Raw genomic sequence first — 14,439 nt, forward strand, 5'->3', positions numbered from 1 at the left:
GGCAGGCCACCTCAGCCCCCTGTACGACCTCGATGAATGTGTAAGTTGAGCGACGTTCATTAATCTCCTTCGGGAACATTTTGCTCCTTGGTGCCATTTCATTTTGCCTGTGAATCTCTCCCTCTTTCTCTCTCTCTGCTATCCTCTCGTGCTAAATGAGCAAGCCTGCTTATGCCAAATGGCTGCCGTTTCCAGAAATTGGACTAGATGGAACAGGGTTGTGCTGAACTGTAAGTCCTCTTTGTCGAGTGGTCTTCTGTATGGACACACATGGTGCCTGCGTTTCAGGCTCACGCCAGGCCTGCTCACCGCGGAGAGGAGCTAGCGAGCTTTTCCAGAAAATTCCAGATCCTGAGAGTGCTCCATGCCAGAGGAGGCTGACTTTGTCACCCCAAAACCCTGTGACATGTGAGGAGCAAGCCCGCTTCCCTCAGTTCTCTTTTCGCTGCCATTGTAAGGGGGCTGTCTTTGGTGAGCTGAACTTTATATGTACCTCAGAGTATATATATAAGTAGAAAGAAGTTGAAAAATCAGGCGTTGTCATGCCAAACTATGTCCCCTTGAGACCAAACACCGACTCAGCACCGAGAATCCCACACCTCCTTGACACTGTATTCCATCGGTGGGATTTTCCATCTCGAAAAAGAAGAAGAGTTGGTTTTTCTGCTCCGCTTTTCACTGCCTGAAGGAGTCTCAAAGTGGCTGACAACCGCCTTCCCTTCCTCTCCCCACAACAGGCACCTGTGAGGGAGTTGGGGCTGAGAGAGCTCTGACAGGACTACTCTGTGAGAGCAGCACTATCAGGGCTGTGACAAGCCCAAGCTCACCCAGCATGTGGAGAAATGAGAAGCCAGGAATCCAACCCAGCTCGCCAGATTAGTAGCCACCGCTCTTAAACACTATACCATACTGACTCTCACCGGTATCTCTCTCGCCAGTATCACATTCACCCCAAATTGGTGCTCAACACCGAAAGTATCCTGTTGTCAACTTGAATCCTCACTGCTGAGTCATCTGAGGGCTCTGCTGACACGGAGAACTCCCTGGATCTCAAGAACTCCCTGGATCTCGATCCTCGCTGCCCAGATCTGAGGAAGATGGTTTTGACATCGCCTTGGAACCATCTGCTAGGACTTGACGCCAACCAAGCAAAGACTCACCCTGGATTGGTGCCCGACGGTGTCTATGATGTTTCCCCTGCAATGGGGAGGACGGGACATGCATCAAATGCCATCGTGGTTCCAACACCCGTCAACGGCCTCCAGCGGCAGATCCCAGCAAGAGCAGACTCATTGTGCTGACATCGAAAAAGCTCACTAGCTGCTGTCCGTGGCAGACCTGCTGCAATGCAGTCCCTACACGGAAGCCATGAAGATGAACCTCGATGCTCCTTTTGAGCCCCCAAACCCTGGCGTTCTGTGAAAAGCCCAAGCGGCACGGCTTGCGTTTGGCGAGGAGCTGCGAGGGGTTGACCTTCTCCTGCCTCCGACCAGGAAACTCACGCTGTTTTAATCAAGCCAGCTACTCTCGCCTTTCTAAAAATACACCTGACAACGTTTGCACGGTGCTGCCGCCGCTCCTGCCAAATGAACTGTACCGCCCAGATGCAAGGGTGACAGGCTCATTATTTTTAAGAATTAAAAAGACGCCAACCTGGTCCAAAGCGTCTCATTTCTTATACATTCCCTCGCATTATTGACACTTCGAAGGAAGGAAGGAAGGAAGGAAGGAAGGAAGGAAGGAAGGAAGGAAGGAAGGAAGGAAGGAAGGAAGGAAGGAAGGAAGGAAGGAAGGAAGGAAGGAAGGAAGGAAGGAAGGAAGGCAGTGTCCAGGCAAATTGAGGTATTTCTCTTTCACAGCCCATGGATGAAAGGCCTTTCACTGCTTCCAAACCAGTCACCCAGTTTAAAATTCCCTTCCACCACCACCACCACCAAATCACCCAATATGCAACAGAGGAACAAAGCACTACAACAGATCTAGATTTCTCCCCATATACATTTGAGTCAGTAGGTTCTAGATCAAATGCACCACTCAATCAGACAAGTGGGTTAGAGATGCCAGTCCCCAGGTGAGACTGGGAATCCCCCAGAATTTCAGGTCATCACCAGTCTAAAGAGATCAGTTCCCCTGAAAAGTGCCTTTCCCAGATTTGGGGGTGGGGGGAGGAGGTAGAGGCACCCAACTTGTAGAATGACTGCAGCAGCCTTTCCACAAAAGAACCCCCGGGTTGCAAAAATATTGGACCAAGGGGTCCAATTCTAGGGTTCCCCATCCAATCGCCATTATTTCTTAAGGTGAGAACAGACCTGAGAATCTACAGGGTTTACTCTCCGTCTCCAATCCTTTTGCAACTTGGGGGTTCTTTTGAGGAGAAGCTCCTGCAGCTACACTGCAAGTCTGCTGCCATCATCTCAAACTCCCACACACACCCTAGGCCGGGAATCACAGAAAGGGGGAAATCCCCGCAGACTTAATGACACCACATTGATTTGGCTGTATCCGAATTGATTTGGCTGAATCAAAACCATGCCCTCGGTGATTTGGACAAATCAGTTTGGTCTGAATCTTCTTCTCCTTGCACATGCCTAGTTGCTAACTCTGGGCTGGGGGATTCCTGGAGATTTGGGGGCTGCAGTCTTGGATGGGTGGTGTTTGGGACAGGGCAGGGCCCTGGCTGGAGTACAGTGTAACAGAATCCACCCTCCAAAGCAGTTGTTTTCTCCAGGGGTACTAATCTCTGTGGGCTAGAAATCTCTGTAGTCTACAGAGGAGAAATTCACCTGGAAACTGGCAACCCCTAGGTGGATCACATCTCCTTTGGGAAGGCTGTTTAGTTCTCCTTTTGTAGAGAGCTAGGTGACAAGAAGAGCCTCTTTTGGTGCAGAGTGGTAAGGCAGCAGACAGTCTGAAAGCTCTGCCCATGAGGCTGGGAGTTCGATCCCAGCAGTTGGCTCAGGGTTGACTCAGCCTTCCACCCTTCCGAGGTTGGTAAAATGAGTACCCAGCTTGCGGGGGGGTAAACGGTAATGACTGGGGAAGGCACTGGCAAATCACCCCGTATTGAGTCTGCCATGAGAACGCTGGAGGCCGTCACCCCAAGGGTCAGACATGACTCAGTATTTGCACAGGGGATACCTTTTTAGGTGGCTTAGAGATCTAGGCAGTTTCAGTGGTGATCTTGGTGCTTTACATCTCTTTTGGGAAGGAGATCCATGAAGAGAGGCTTGAATAGAGAAAGCCATGCATTTTTAACACAAGAAAACTTTTGCTTGCAAAGAGAAGGATTTTGACAGTGATCCGGTGTTTTTAGCCTCAAAAACAACTTGCAGCAAATGCTAATGCATGCTAAATTATGAACAGTAATCAACCTGAGGCAAATAAGAAGAACACCTCAAGTTTACCATAATTTATGGATGACTTGAGCTTCTTGAGCAAAAAAACAACAACAAATAAACAAGTGCCGATTTGTCAATAAAAAGCCATTAGTCTCCCACAGGATGACGCGTCTTGTATCTTTCCAAAACGGAGCGTCAGCTATCGCTTTCACTCCCAATATTTCAGACTCATTACAGAATAATTAGGATATAGATCTTTGCCAAGGCATGTTGTCTGGTTTTCTCCTTTCGATTCTGGAGGAGGCGTACGATAACTGAGTTAAGTTTCATTAACTCATATGTATTGCTGCCAATATGGGAAAAGTTGCATGTTTGCTTAAAAATTAGAAACCAAGAGAGAAGTACTCTAAGGGACAACAAATTAGTCTTTGGACAGTAAGATTTAAACCATGCGTAATCGTACCAGGGGCTGTGGGGGCCACAGCAACATTCTCAGGTGGCTTCAGCCAAGGGTATCCGTGGAGGGGGATATTTTCAGCAGGATTGCTCAACCCCAGAGGAGGGGGAAATGAACTCACAGCGAGCTCTACTGCATTTTAATTTTCATTGTTTGTGTATACATATTGCTTTGGAGTCTTTTCTGCAAGTGGTCCCTCTAGTGGTCAATTTGATATTATATTGTGGTGTGTCTGGCCTATCTCCCTGCAGATTTAAGCTGCTGGGAGATAGGACAGACATGCAAAGTTGTAATATCAAACTGGCTGCTAGAGCAAAACACCTGGAGAAAAGGGGGCCCCAAAGTAACAGGGGCACACAATTGATGGAAACTAGAATGTGAAACAGCCCAGTGAAAGTGTTTGGGCAAAAATCACACACCCCAGGCCCTCTTCTGCTGCCCAGGCAGGAGGCTCATTGGAATAAAGTGGGCTGGATCCTTGGCACAATTCAAAATAGGGTGTAGGTGCAGGATTGTCCTGTGACTTTCGAGTAATAAACTACTCAGTAAACTGAGGTCTGCAAACTTATTTTTTTTAAGCGTATCCGTTGTGTCTATATCAACTTTTTGGATTGTGGATTAGGTGTTAATGTCGCAGGATGAAAAACATCAGATCTACAGATCCTCTTGGATCTTGGAGTTAGTGCTAAGGAGAAGTGCTTACTTGAACGCGTTGGCATCTCCGTGTACCTTATAGTTATCTGAGCTTATTCGGGAGATGACCCTCGTGACAGCTACGAGGATACAGATGTTGACCTGGAGAAGGAAAAGAAAAGGAGGGTTTGAGTGTCCAACTGGAATTTTTGAGACCAGGTTCCAAGCCCTACTTAGCCATGCAGATGGTTACTCGTTCTCAGTCTAAGGCAGCCTTTTTCAAGCATTGGACTGTGGAGGAGCCCCAAGGAGCTCCAGAAGTGGTCAACTGGCCATGCCTCCCTGCCACAATGAAAATGGCAGGTTCCCTAGCTTGTTGCCAAGCTCATTAAGACAGGAGGGGAAAGACTGTGGACCTGCTCTGGATTGCTGTCTTTAGGTATTTGAAAGGTTGTCACTTACAGGAGGGCAGGGCTTTAAACTACGTGTACAACAATATCATCTAGGTAGCAAAGTGGGGGAAATACACAATCAGAGTGGCTGATGGCTAATACCCATACACAACCATCAAGTACTGCAACAAAGCAATGGTGATTGCATTGTACATCTGACTCTATAAAGATGCTTCCTTTGTAATCTTTTACCAATGTGCTCCTGACTTTGCATTAATAACACACCACACATAAACACTATTTGATATAGCATCTTGCTTATACCGAGACTGATGTTGAGTATTTTTCAATCAACACATATGTGTGCAAGGTGGACGGAATACACAGAGGAACCAAAAAGCTCAAATCTGAGCCAAATAACAGAACCATCCCCATACTCTGTTCAATTTTCAGGATGTATTTATTTTTTCAAGAAATTGGTTCTGATTCTCTTCCGGTGAGAGAGGTTTTAGGAAGCTGAGGCTAGCATGGAATGGCTGTGTTTCTTTTTTAAATGTCTTCGCTCATAGACATTCATTCATATAGTTTGGTCACATTCTGAGGAGACAAGACTCATTGGAACAGACATTAATACTAGGGAGGGCAACAGGAAAAAAGGAAGATCCAATACAAATCGGAAGGGAACTCCAGGGGCTTCTAATCCAACCCGCGGCAGAATGCAGGAAATTCTCCACCTCCTGCCTGCCCACAGTGACCCCGATTTCATAGCCAGATCATCCCCCCAAAACAACAACAACAACAATAAACAGAATCCCTGGCCAGTTTGGCCCAGAGGAAATAGGGTTGACTTAAAAGAGGAAGTGACGGCCCACGGTTTGCAAGATCTAAGCAAAGCTATTCATAATAGCAGGGATTGGAGGTCATTAATTTGAAGGGTTGCCAAAAGTAACACTGCCCCAAGCCTTCTAGGGAGGGGTGGTTTATAATGCAACAACAACAACAACACATATACACATCTCATTATTGCCTTTGCTGAAGGGTTTGGGTGGGTGGGTAGGGATCTTTCACAGAGAGTTTTTTTTTTAAGGTTTCCTACTAAATCTGTGTTTGCAATACTAGCATTTCTTCATATAAAAGGTGAAGGGCAAACAATATTTATTAGTGTCACATTCCTTCTCTGCAAAACCAGCTGTACTGGGTAAAACAGCCTCCGTCTTCAAAAAACGCCAGGAAGAAAAAAGCTGTTGAAATATTTTTGGCACGCCACTGAAATGTCTAAACTAAGTGAAGTGGTGGAGCCGAAAGAAGAGTGATGGGAATGAAAAACTCCGGGAACAAAGAGTGGCAACCTTTTTGCTGAATTCTGAAAGCCTGTTTGCAGCGCTCCTTGGAATGCTCGCGGCATCTCCCCGATTCTGCAATCTGTTGGCTCCCTTCCCTTGCGAGCAAGAATGGATGCTCACACTGGATGTCTTAGGAGCAGTCACGGTAGTAAGACCATTCTGGAAGGGCGGTATAAAAATCCATCACTGGGTTTCTCTGGGCTCTGCTCTACTACATTTTGCCTGGGGAGGGTTTGCCATCTGGGCTGTTCTGTCCAGCAGCCCTATTCCTGAGAGAGGGGGGAGTTAGGGAGGGGAGGGACCTTTCGAGGTTATTATGCCATGCAGGCCCCCTTCCAAAGCAGCCATTTCCTCCAGGAGAAGTTGAATGAACGAACGAATGAACGAACGAATGGTGGGTGGGTGGGTGGGTGGGTGGGCAGACGGGCAGATTGATGAATGGATGGATGATTTCCTGCCATCTGGAGACTTGCAATCCTGAAATATCTCCATTTTCCCAACTGGAGGTTGTCAAACCTAGAATTATAGTATTTGATATATACTATAATATATATGCTATAATATATACTATAATATATACTATGGGCATTCTTTTGAAGAAAAAGTTGGGATATAAAGGAAACAGATGATAGATAGATACAAGACAGAGACTAGATAGTAGATAGATAGTAAGATGATGGCTGGATGGATAGGTGGGTGGGTAGACGGTTGGGTGGTTGGGTGGATATAGATAGACAGAGAGGGAGAAAGAGAAAAATAAATAAAAGTAACGGCACATGGAACTCCCAGTTGGCCTAGCCCCATTCCTTCCTACTTCTCACTAGCTGTATTCTTCTTGCTACGCAAAAACACACCATAGACTTGAGCCTGCCCTGGTCTTAAGATCAGTCCCCGAACGTATCTGCTACAGACAGAAATCAACCCGATATCCCGAAGGACTTCTGATGAGTCCCAGTTCCAAACACAGTGGCTATGGACCAGGGATCCCCACTTAATGCTGCTTCCTGGGGATACCCTAGAATTGCAATTCACCTCCAGGTTACAGAGCTCAGTTCCCCTGGAGGAAATGGCTGCTTTGGAGGGTGGGCTCCAGGGCATTGTACCCCACTGAGGTCCCTCCCCTGCCCAGGCTCCTCCCCCAAATCTCCAGGAGTTTCCCAACCTTAAACTGGCTAACCGACCTTCTCAGCCCCCACTGGTGGCTGCGGGGGTCACCTGGTCATCCTACTTTGGTCATTAAATTTCAGCGTTTCGAATCCCACCTTTAAGTTGGCAGCACAGCCGGTTAACGTGCTGGTGGGTTGTTGTTGTTGTTTTTCTTTTTTTTTAACAACAGCTCTTCTGCTGAGTAATAATTTGCAAATAGATATCTTCATTATTCAGTCATCCAAATAAGGTTGGCTGTTGACATTATTCAACAAGTATTCCTGGCACTGCCTCTCCATCTAAATAATTAGTGGGGAAAATAGGCTCTCCCATCCTGCTTATATAGCCAGCACTTAAAAATTGCTCAGGGCTGCTAATTATGCTTTGTTCGAAACAGACTGTCTTTGTAACGCCTTCCAGATAACTCGCGGCCTAGTTATATTACAATGGGAGTGATTTGAGCCAACACACGAACCCTTTGGGAAACTGTAGAACCCTGCATAGTGGTGCCTGGTTTAAATTTGACACTGAGCTTACACCAGTTGTACCAAATGTGCACAACCCGGCAGGCATAAACAGTATATGCAGCTGGGAGCCACGACTTTAGGAGCTGGGAGCCACGACTGGGAGCCATTGCTTTAGGATGCTTTGGGCTGATCCTGCGTAGAGCAGGGGGTTGGACTAGATGGCCTGTATGGCCCCTTCCAACTCTAGGATTCTATGATTCTATGACTGGGCCACTGACCAAGGTATTCCAATATGGCGATTCCTAGTTTAAGGTCAGGTATCTACCATTCACCCTTTGCAGCCAACATCAGCGTACCTGTAGCAGGTGTAATTGCTGTGTGATGTATGAGTTTCCTTAGAACATGCACGTGGCCGGTGTCTTTGACGTTCAAGGGTGTCCCCAGGCTCAAAAAGGCTGGGGATCCCTGACGGCAAGAGTTGCCATGAGTCGGAAGGGAAGCTCTCAAACTTCATGACAGCTCTGATTTGATTCAAAAGTTCATCTTTCCTTTATGGTTTCTCTTCTAACCAGGGGCCAGCAAACCAAAATAGGCCTTCCCTAAGAGCAAGACGGAGCTCTTCCGCCAGGTTTATGGTTGAGGCCAAGGCTAACACCTATGCCCCCCTGGGATCTGGGATTGGGATTGGGACTGGTACCATCAGGATCCCCTCTCCTCCTGACAGTAGTAGGAAGGGGAAGTTGATTAGCCAATCTTGCCATGCTAGTTAGCTAACTAATATTGTTGAAACTATAGTGTTGTTTTAATGGATTTTATGGGGTTTTTAAGATGTTGTAACCCGCCACGAGCCGCAAGGGAGTGGCGGGCAATAAATCGAATAATAATAATAATAATAATAATAATAATAATAATAATAATAATAATAATAATAATAATAACAACCCATCACTGTAGGAGGAGGAGATACAGAGATCAAGATTTTTAGCTGCTGCGGGTGGATATCATTTTCACTGCTTTAGGTATTTACATTACGGTGTGTTTAAATGATGCAAACCGCCCTATGCAGGTAAATAAATAAATAAATTAAAAATAAAATAAATAAATACCTGCTGGTCATCATTAGCACATAGGAACTAGCTCCGAACATGATGCAGGATGAGCAGTAGCAATAGAGGAGTTGTTCAGAGGAAGATGAAGTTTGCGGGATAAATAGCAATGCTCACCCTCGGTTTGGGTAAACAGATTAGAAATGAATAGCTTTATTAATGTTCCAGCCAGCTGGAGCAAGGAAAGCATCCCATTTATAGCATAAAATAAATCTACAAAGCAACCGCCGACTCGTTCCATCGACGGGTGGCCTTCCTCCCTCCTTTCCGACGACTCCCATAAATACCATTTCAGTCATTCGGATGGGGGGACGGCGAACAAACAGCGATTGAAACGCTCATTATATTTGAAGGCCCCCAACTCTCACAACCTCAATGGCGATGCAGGATTACAGCTGGATCGTGGCGACGGAGCTGTCGCACATGAGCACGACTGAACGACAAGGGAAAACATTTTGATTCGGGGAATTACATGCTGAGCCAGTTGTTTTTATTTTTCGAGACGTGCTTTGTCTGGTGGTTGGTATCCCGCACTATAATTACACTCGAATTCGGGAATGTCGGCTCGTCAGGCATCTGGCAGCCCAAACTGTAGATTACCCGTATCGAAACAATATCGTTGATATATTTTTTTTTTTAAATAGTCTTAGTTTCCAAAAAGCTTGCTGGTTTTCTCAAGGCAAAAATCCCTGTTAAATTTAACAGGATGAATTCTAGGATGGGAGTTAACACAACAGGAGAAGGAGAATTATTTAGGGTGGCTTATTTAGAGTGTCTTGGTTTAAAGGGAGCTGTTGTAGATCAGCCTTTTTCAACTTCTGTACCACTGAGAAACCCCTGAAACATTCTTCAGGCTTTGAGAAGGCCCAGAAGTGACATGATCATGCAGAATATGGTTGGGAAGCAGAGTTTTGTACTCGCCCACCCAGGGACTTTCCTCTTCCCGCTACATGCAGGCCCATCACTGGATATTTGGGGAGCAGGAGGTGGATCAACATCACTATATATGGTCATATCACCTGATAAATGTTTAACACATTTATATAAAACATTAATTAACTCCCACCCATTCAGGAAACCCTGCCTGGGGTGTCAAGAAATCCCAGGGTTTCACAAAACCATGGCTGAGAAATCCTGATCTAGTGATTCCCTAGGGAATCACCACCAAGCCTGAAGACTTCCTTCATGCTGCTGAATCCATGCATTTGGCTGGTATAAAGGATCTGAGCCAAGCCATAGGTTCTGAAGCCTTCTATAAGGGGATGGTAGTCCTCTCTCTGCAGAAGATGTAGTCCCTTCCTCCATCTTCTGCCGCTGGAAACAGAACGTGCTAACCTAACTCAAATCCATTGAACAAACTCCTGGGAATGCAAACTCCTCCCTGTCCTTTCCACTTAATTTCCAGGGCGCTTCCTTGAGACGATGTCGCCTTTCATGCACTTTCCGGTTCAGGGAGTTGTTCTAACTCCCATCGCGGAATCATTAATAGCGACACTTTGCCACCACGAGCGACTGTGGCCGTGGGGGCCCGTGCTAGGTCGTAAAGGAAATCATTAAACAGATGGTGCGGGCTGCCACCCGCCTTGTGTTTTGATCAATCGAGCCAGATGGGCCCGGGAGAAACGGGAAAAGGAAGACAGAGAGGTCCATTCTGCGGAGACTAATGGGAAGGCAGACCCCGGGGATGCACTCCTGCACTGCTATACACAGATCGCATATGCTTTGTATGGGGTAGACGGGAGCTGCCCTGGAAGACATGGAGGGGGGGGGGGTCTAGGCAAGAAGCCAGACCACAGAACCAAGGCTGAGACTGGCAAAACAGGGAACAAACAGAATTGGCAGCGGGCCTGGAGAAAAATGCCCTGTCCTTTTTGGAGAAAATGTGTAGAAACAGGCTTTCTGTGCCATGGAGGTAAATAATATCCATTAAGCCTCTATTGAAGGCAGAGGGCATTTTTGTTGGCAACATTAGAAAGAGAAGGACATATAGAAATCTGAGCTTTTCATTAACTGGGCTTCTTCCCATCAGTCTTATTAGCTCAGAAATTATCAAATGCGCTCAGATTTCATTACAGGGACTGGAAATCTTGGTTGTACATCTTATAGAATGCTATGATATTGTTAGATATTCTCTGAGTGATGGGAAGTTCCAGTGCAGTGCTGTGGCCTGACTTCCTTGACATGAGAGAGTGTAGAAGTCTTACAGGACTCCAGCAACACAGCCATGGGAAAAGAATAATCCCTCCAATATTCTTTCTCCTTCCAAACTTGTGGTCAGCATACATATGCTGTCTGCTTCATTAATTCATTTGATCATTCATTCATTGGTTAATTTATTAATCCATTAATTTGCTCGTTCATTGATTCATTTACATTCATTATCCGACGTGTGCAGAATGGGTCCAGGTTATTTTCCCTGCGTAAGGATCTTGTAGGATCAAGCAAACAGGGCAAGGCGAGGTACCAAATTCCCACTTGCCTCCATGTCAGGACCTCCAGCTCCCAATAGCTCCTCCTCTTCCAGGCCCTCTGCTCTCTTTTTCCTCTCCAGTATGATAGACCCCACTCTTGATCTGGGAGTTTTGGTAAGGTGGGGTTTTTCCCTAAGCCTCCACATGATGAGCATACAGAGAGGCACAAACATGAGAAAGATTCTCTGGAGGATCCACCCTACAAATTTCAACTAACTTCATGGCTATTCCTCTCACCCGGAAACCTTGCAAACAGAAGCTAGGGGTGTCTAGCTGAGAATTCCCAGCATGCTCTGCAAATGACTGTTTCCATGATTCTAAGGTAGGGGTGGACAAACTGTGGTAATTGTAGTCCTTGGACATCTGAGGAACCACCGTTTGGTCACCCCTGTTGCACTGGGATAGCCATGCCGGTTAAAATAGTAAAAAGAAACCAAAAGTTACACTGCATCGTTGATAGATTCTTTCGCCTTCTGTCTATCCATAGCTTTTATGGTTCAAATATATCCTCCCGAGAGCTGAGAACCAATATGCTGTTCAGAACCCTAAAGGTTCCAGCATCAAGGTCATTGCTGAGACAGTGAACTGGGATTTCATCCATGGAGGAGAATACCAGTTTTTTTTTAGTGATCCCATTTCTGAAGCTCGCCTAAGGAACCTGGCTCCTTCAAACGTATGCCCGTACGCAGATATTGGTGGCAAATTTCAAAGAAATCCCGGGAAAGGAGCCATTTATGAAGAAGAACAATACAAGGAGGCCCATAAAACATCCAACGTCCCCCCCACACAAGAGCTTAATGGCTTCCAATCGAGTCAAATGCGACTAACTCTGCGCCATCAACAGATGTTTGAATTTCCAGCAGAATTTCCTTAATACTGCTATATATATGGAAATACACCATCGTGGCAGATGGCTGACAAAAATGGGAACCTTCTGCCAAAAAAGAAAAAGGAAAAAAAACCCCAACAACTCCTCTTGACTTTGTGCCAAAAATTCAGGTGCTGCAACGATTTTCCCTTCTTCAAAAAGAAGTCCTTTGCGATTCAGCCTGACTAAAAAAACGAGAGGAACAGGCATACAGTTGCGACTGCTATACAATGAATTTGGCAGTCCGTGGAACAAATCTTGACCCTAATCAGGGCTTTCTGGGCCTTAGGCCAGCCTTTCTCTTTCAACCACTGCCCCTCTCCATAACATGATCAGAAAATAATACCGACCTGCCTTACAAGAGTGGCTTACGAACACCTTTCCCTTCCTCTCCCCACAGTAGACACCCTGCGAGTTAAGTTTGGCTGAGCAAGCTCTAAGAGAACTGTTGTGCGAGGAGCTCTTAAAGAACTGTTACTAGCCCAAGGCAACCCAGCTCTATGGGGTGGAGGAGTGGGGAATCAAACCTGGTTTTCCAGATTAGAATCCACTAATATTGGACAATACAGTTTCTCTTCCCCCACTGGCCTTGTGGCAAATAGCCCCCTTGTGAGATTATTATAGTGATGAGGACCAAAGAGGCTGAGAGACAGAAAAGTATTAAAATATATTAAATAAGCAGTTTATCCGACAGCGCTCAAAAAGTATTTGATCAAATCCATAAAACGGAAAAACCTCTTTTCCCTAGCAGTCACCTACGTATCAGTCTAGCATGTACACTATACATACCAAAAACTTTAACTTAACATTTTTTGATTTGTTAGATCTTCATCAGAGGTTGATACGATCAGACACAATTACAAAAACAATATAAGTATTAAAAATCATGTTTTTTTTCCAACCGGGCGAAAAGAAATCTTTATTTAAGTAGAATGCCTTTGCATTTACTGGGTCTGAAATTTGATATCATTGGTTGTTGTACATCTGGCCCATTTTTCAACAGGCACCTATCATCTCCCCTGGGCGGAAGTAGACCGAACTGTGAATCTCTCTGTGTCCAAGATCAGAAAGGTTCTACTTTTAGTGACCTACAGGGAAAAGAACTGTATTAAAAATACTTTGATGAGCTTGGGCTCTGTCAAATAAATTGCTTATTTAATATATTTTTATACTTTTGCGTCCCTCAACTTCTTTGGTCCTCACTTGTTTTTCACGTGGGGTTTTTATTGTCTCCCCTTCCTTTTTGTCGATTATTACAGGGACGGCTGAAATAGCTTGCACAAAGCATTTAGGGGAAACACCACAGATGCGTAACGTATTATATTAGGAAACTGGTGTGCCATAGACCCCTCTCCAGAGACCTGCTCTTTTGAAATCTTGAGACTTCAAAGAGGGAAGGAATTTTCTGCCCAGAATTCTTCTCTGCACATTTGGATATGGTCGACAGTCGATGAATATTCACAAAATGTTTTGTATTTGCATTTGGCAGCTTATGAAATATAATTTCAGCGTTTGACAGTTGGCATTCAATGACCTTCTGCAATGGGTCTGTTTTTACTAGTTGCCATATTATGGGATGTCATGCTTGACAGCTTCTGATGGTTGGATTTCAGTAACTGATATCTGCTTGGATTTGATAATTGACATGCACTGGTGTTTCATATCTAACACCCGGTGTTTCATGTTTGGCACCACAACAGAGAAATGCCAACGCATGTAAAGAACACGAGCTACATTTGGGGGAGGATAAAATTTCCCCATCAAAATGCAAATTCAAGTGTTGGATTCTAAATGTTGCCATTTCGATGGGTTATGAATGCTGGCAAATAGCTTTTGGTCACCCCAAATTAATCTTCTCTATTTTGGTTGAAGCTACAAGGCTTCTGATGCTCCAACTTGGACAAAACATGGCTGAAAGTCGAACCTGGAGACTCATGTAACTGGGGTGTAGATTAAATTAGCTATGTAGGTGATATATATGGAAGGTATCTCCAGAGTCATCTAGTCCAGCCTCCTACAGAATGCAGGAAATTTACAACTACCTGCCCACCACAGTGACCCCAAATCCATGCCCAGACGATGCTCTTCTGCCCACCCACTCGCAATCTGCCTAAGTTCACAGAATCAGCATTTCTGTCTGATAACTGTCTAGCCTCTGCTGAAAAACTTCCAAGGAAGGAGAACCCACCACCTCCCAAAGAAGCCTGTTCCACGGAGG

The 14,439-nt window shown here is 45.4% G+C and overlaps 1 protein-coding gene across 3 annotated transcripts in view; it reads right to left on the bottom strand.

Moving 5' to 3' along the window:
- The window catches only part of ADGRD1 (adhesion G protein-coupled receptor D1), a 180,081-nt gene that overhangs the window by 26,887 nt on the left and 138,755 nt on the right, over positions 1 to 14,439 (bottom strand). For all 3 annotated transcript variants that reach the window (XM_077318836.1, XM_077318834.1, XM_077318837.1), the window contains one exon: positions 4,499 to 4,590. In XM_077318836.1, the coding sequence (XP_077174951.1) occupies positions 4,499 to 4,590 (92 nt within the window). The remainder of the gene's footprint in view (positions 1 to 4,498; positions 4,591 to 14,439) is intronic.

This window comes from Paroedura picta, unplaced genomic scaffold (assembly GCF_049243985.1).
Source record: "Paroedura picta isolate Pp20150507F unplaced genomic scaffold, Ppicta_v3.0 Ppicta_v3_sca26, whole genome shotgun sequence".
Lineage (NCBI taxonomy): Eukaryota > Metazoa > Chordata > Lepidosauria > Squamata > Gekkonidae > Paroedura > Paroedura picta.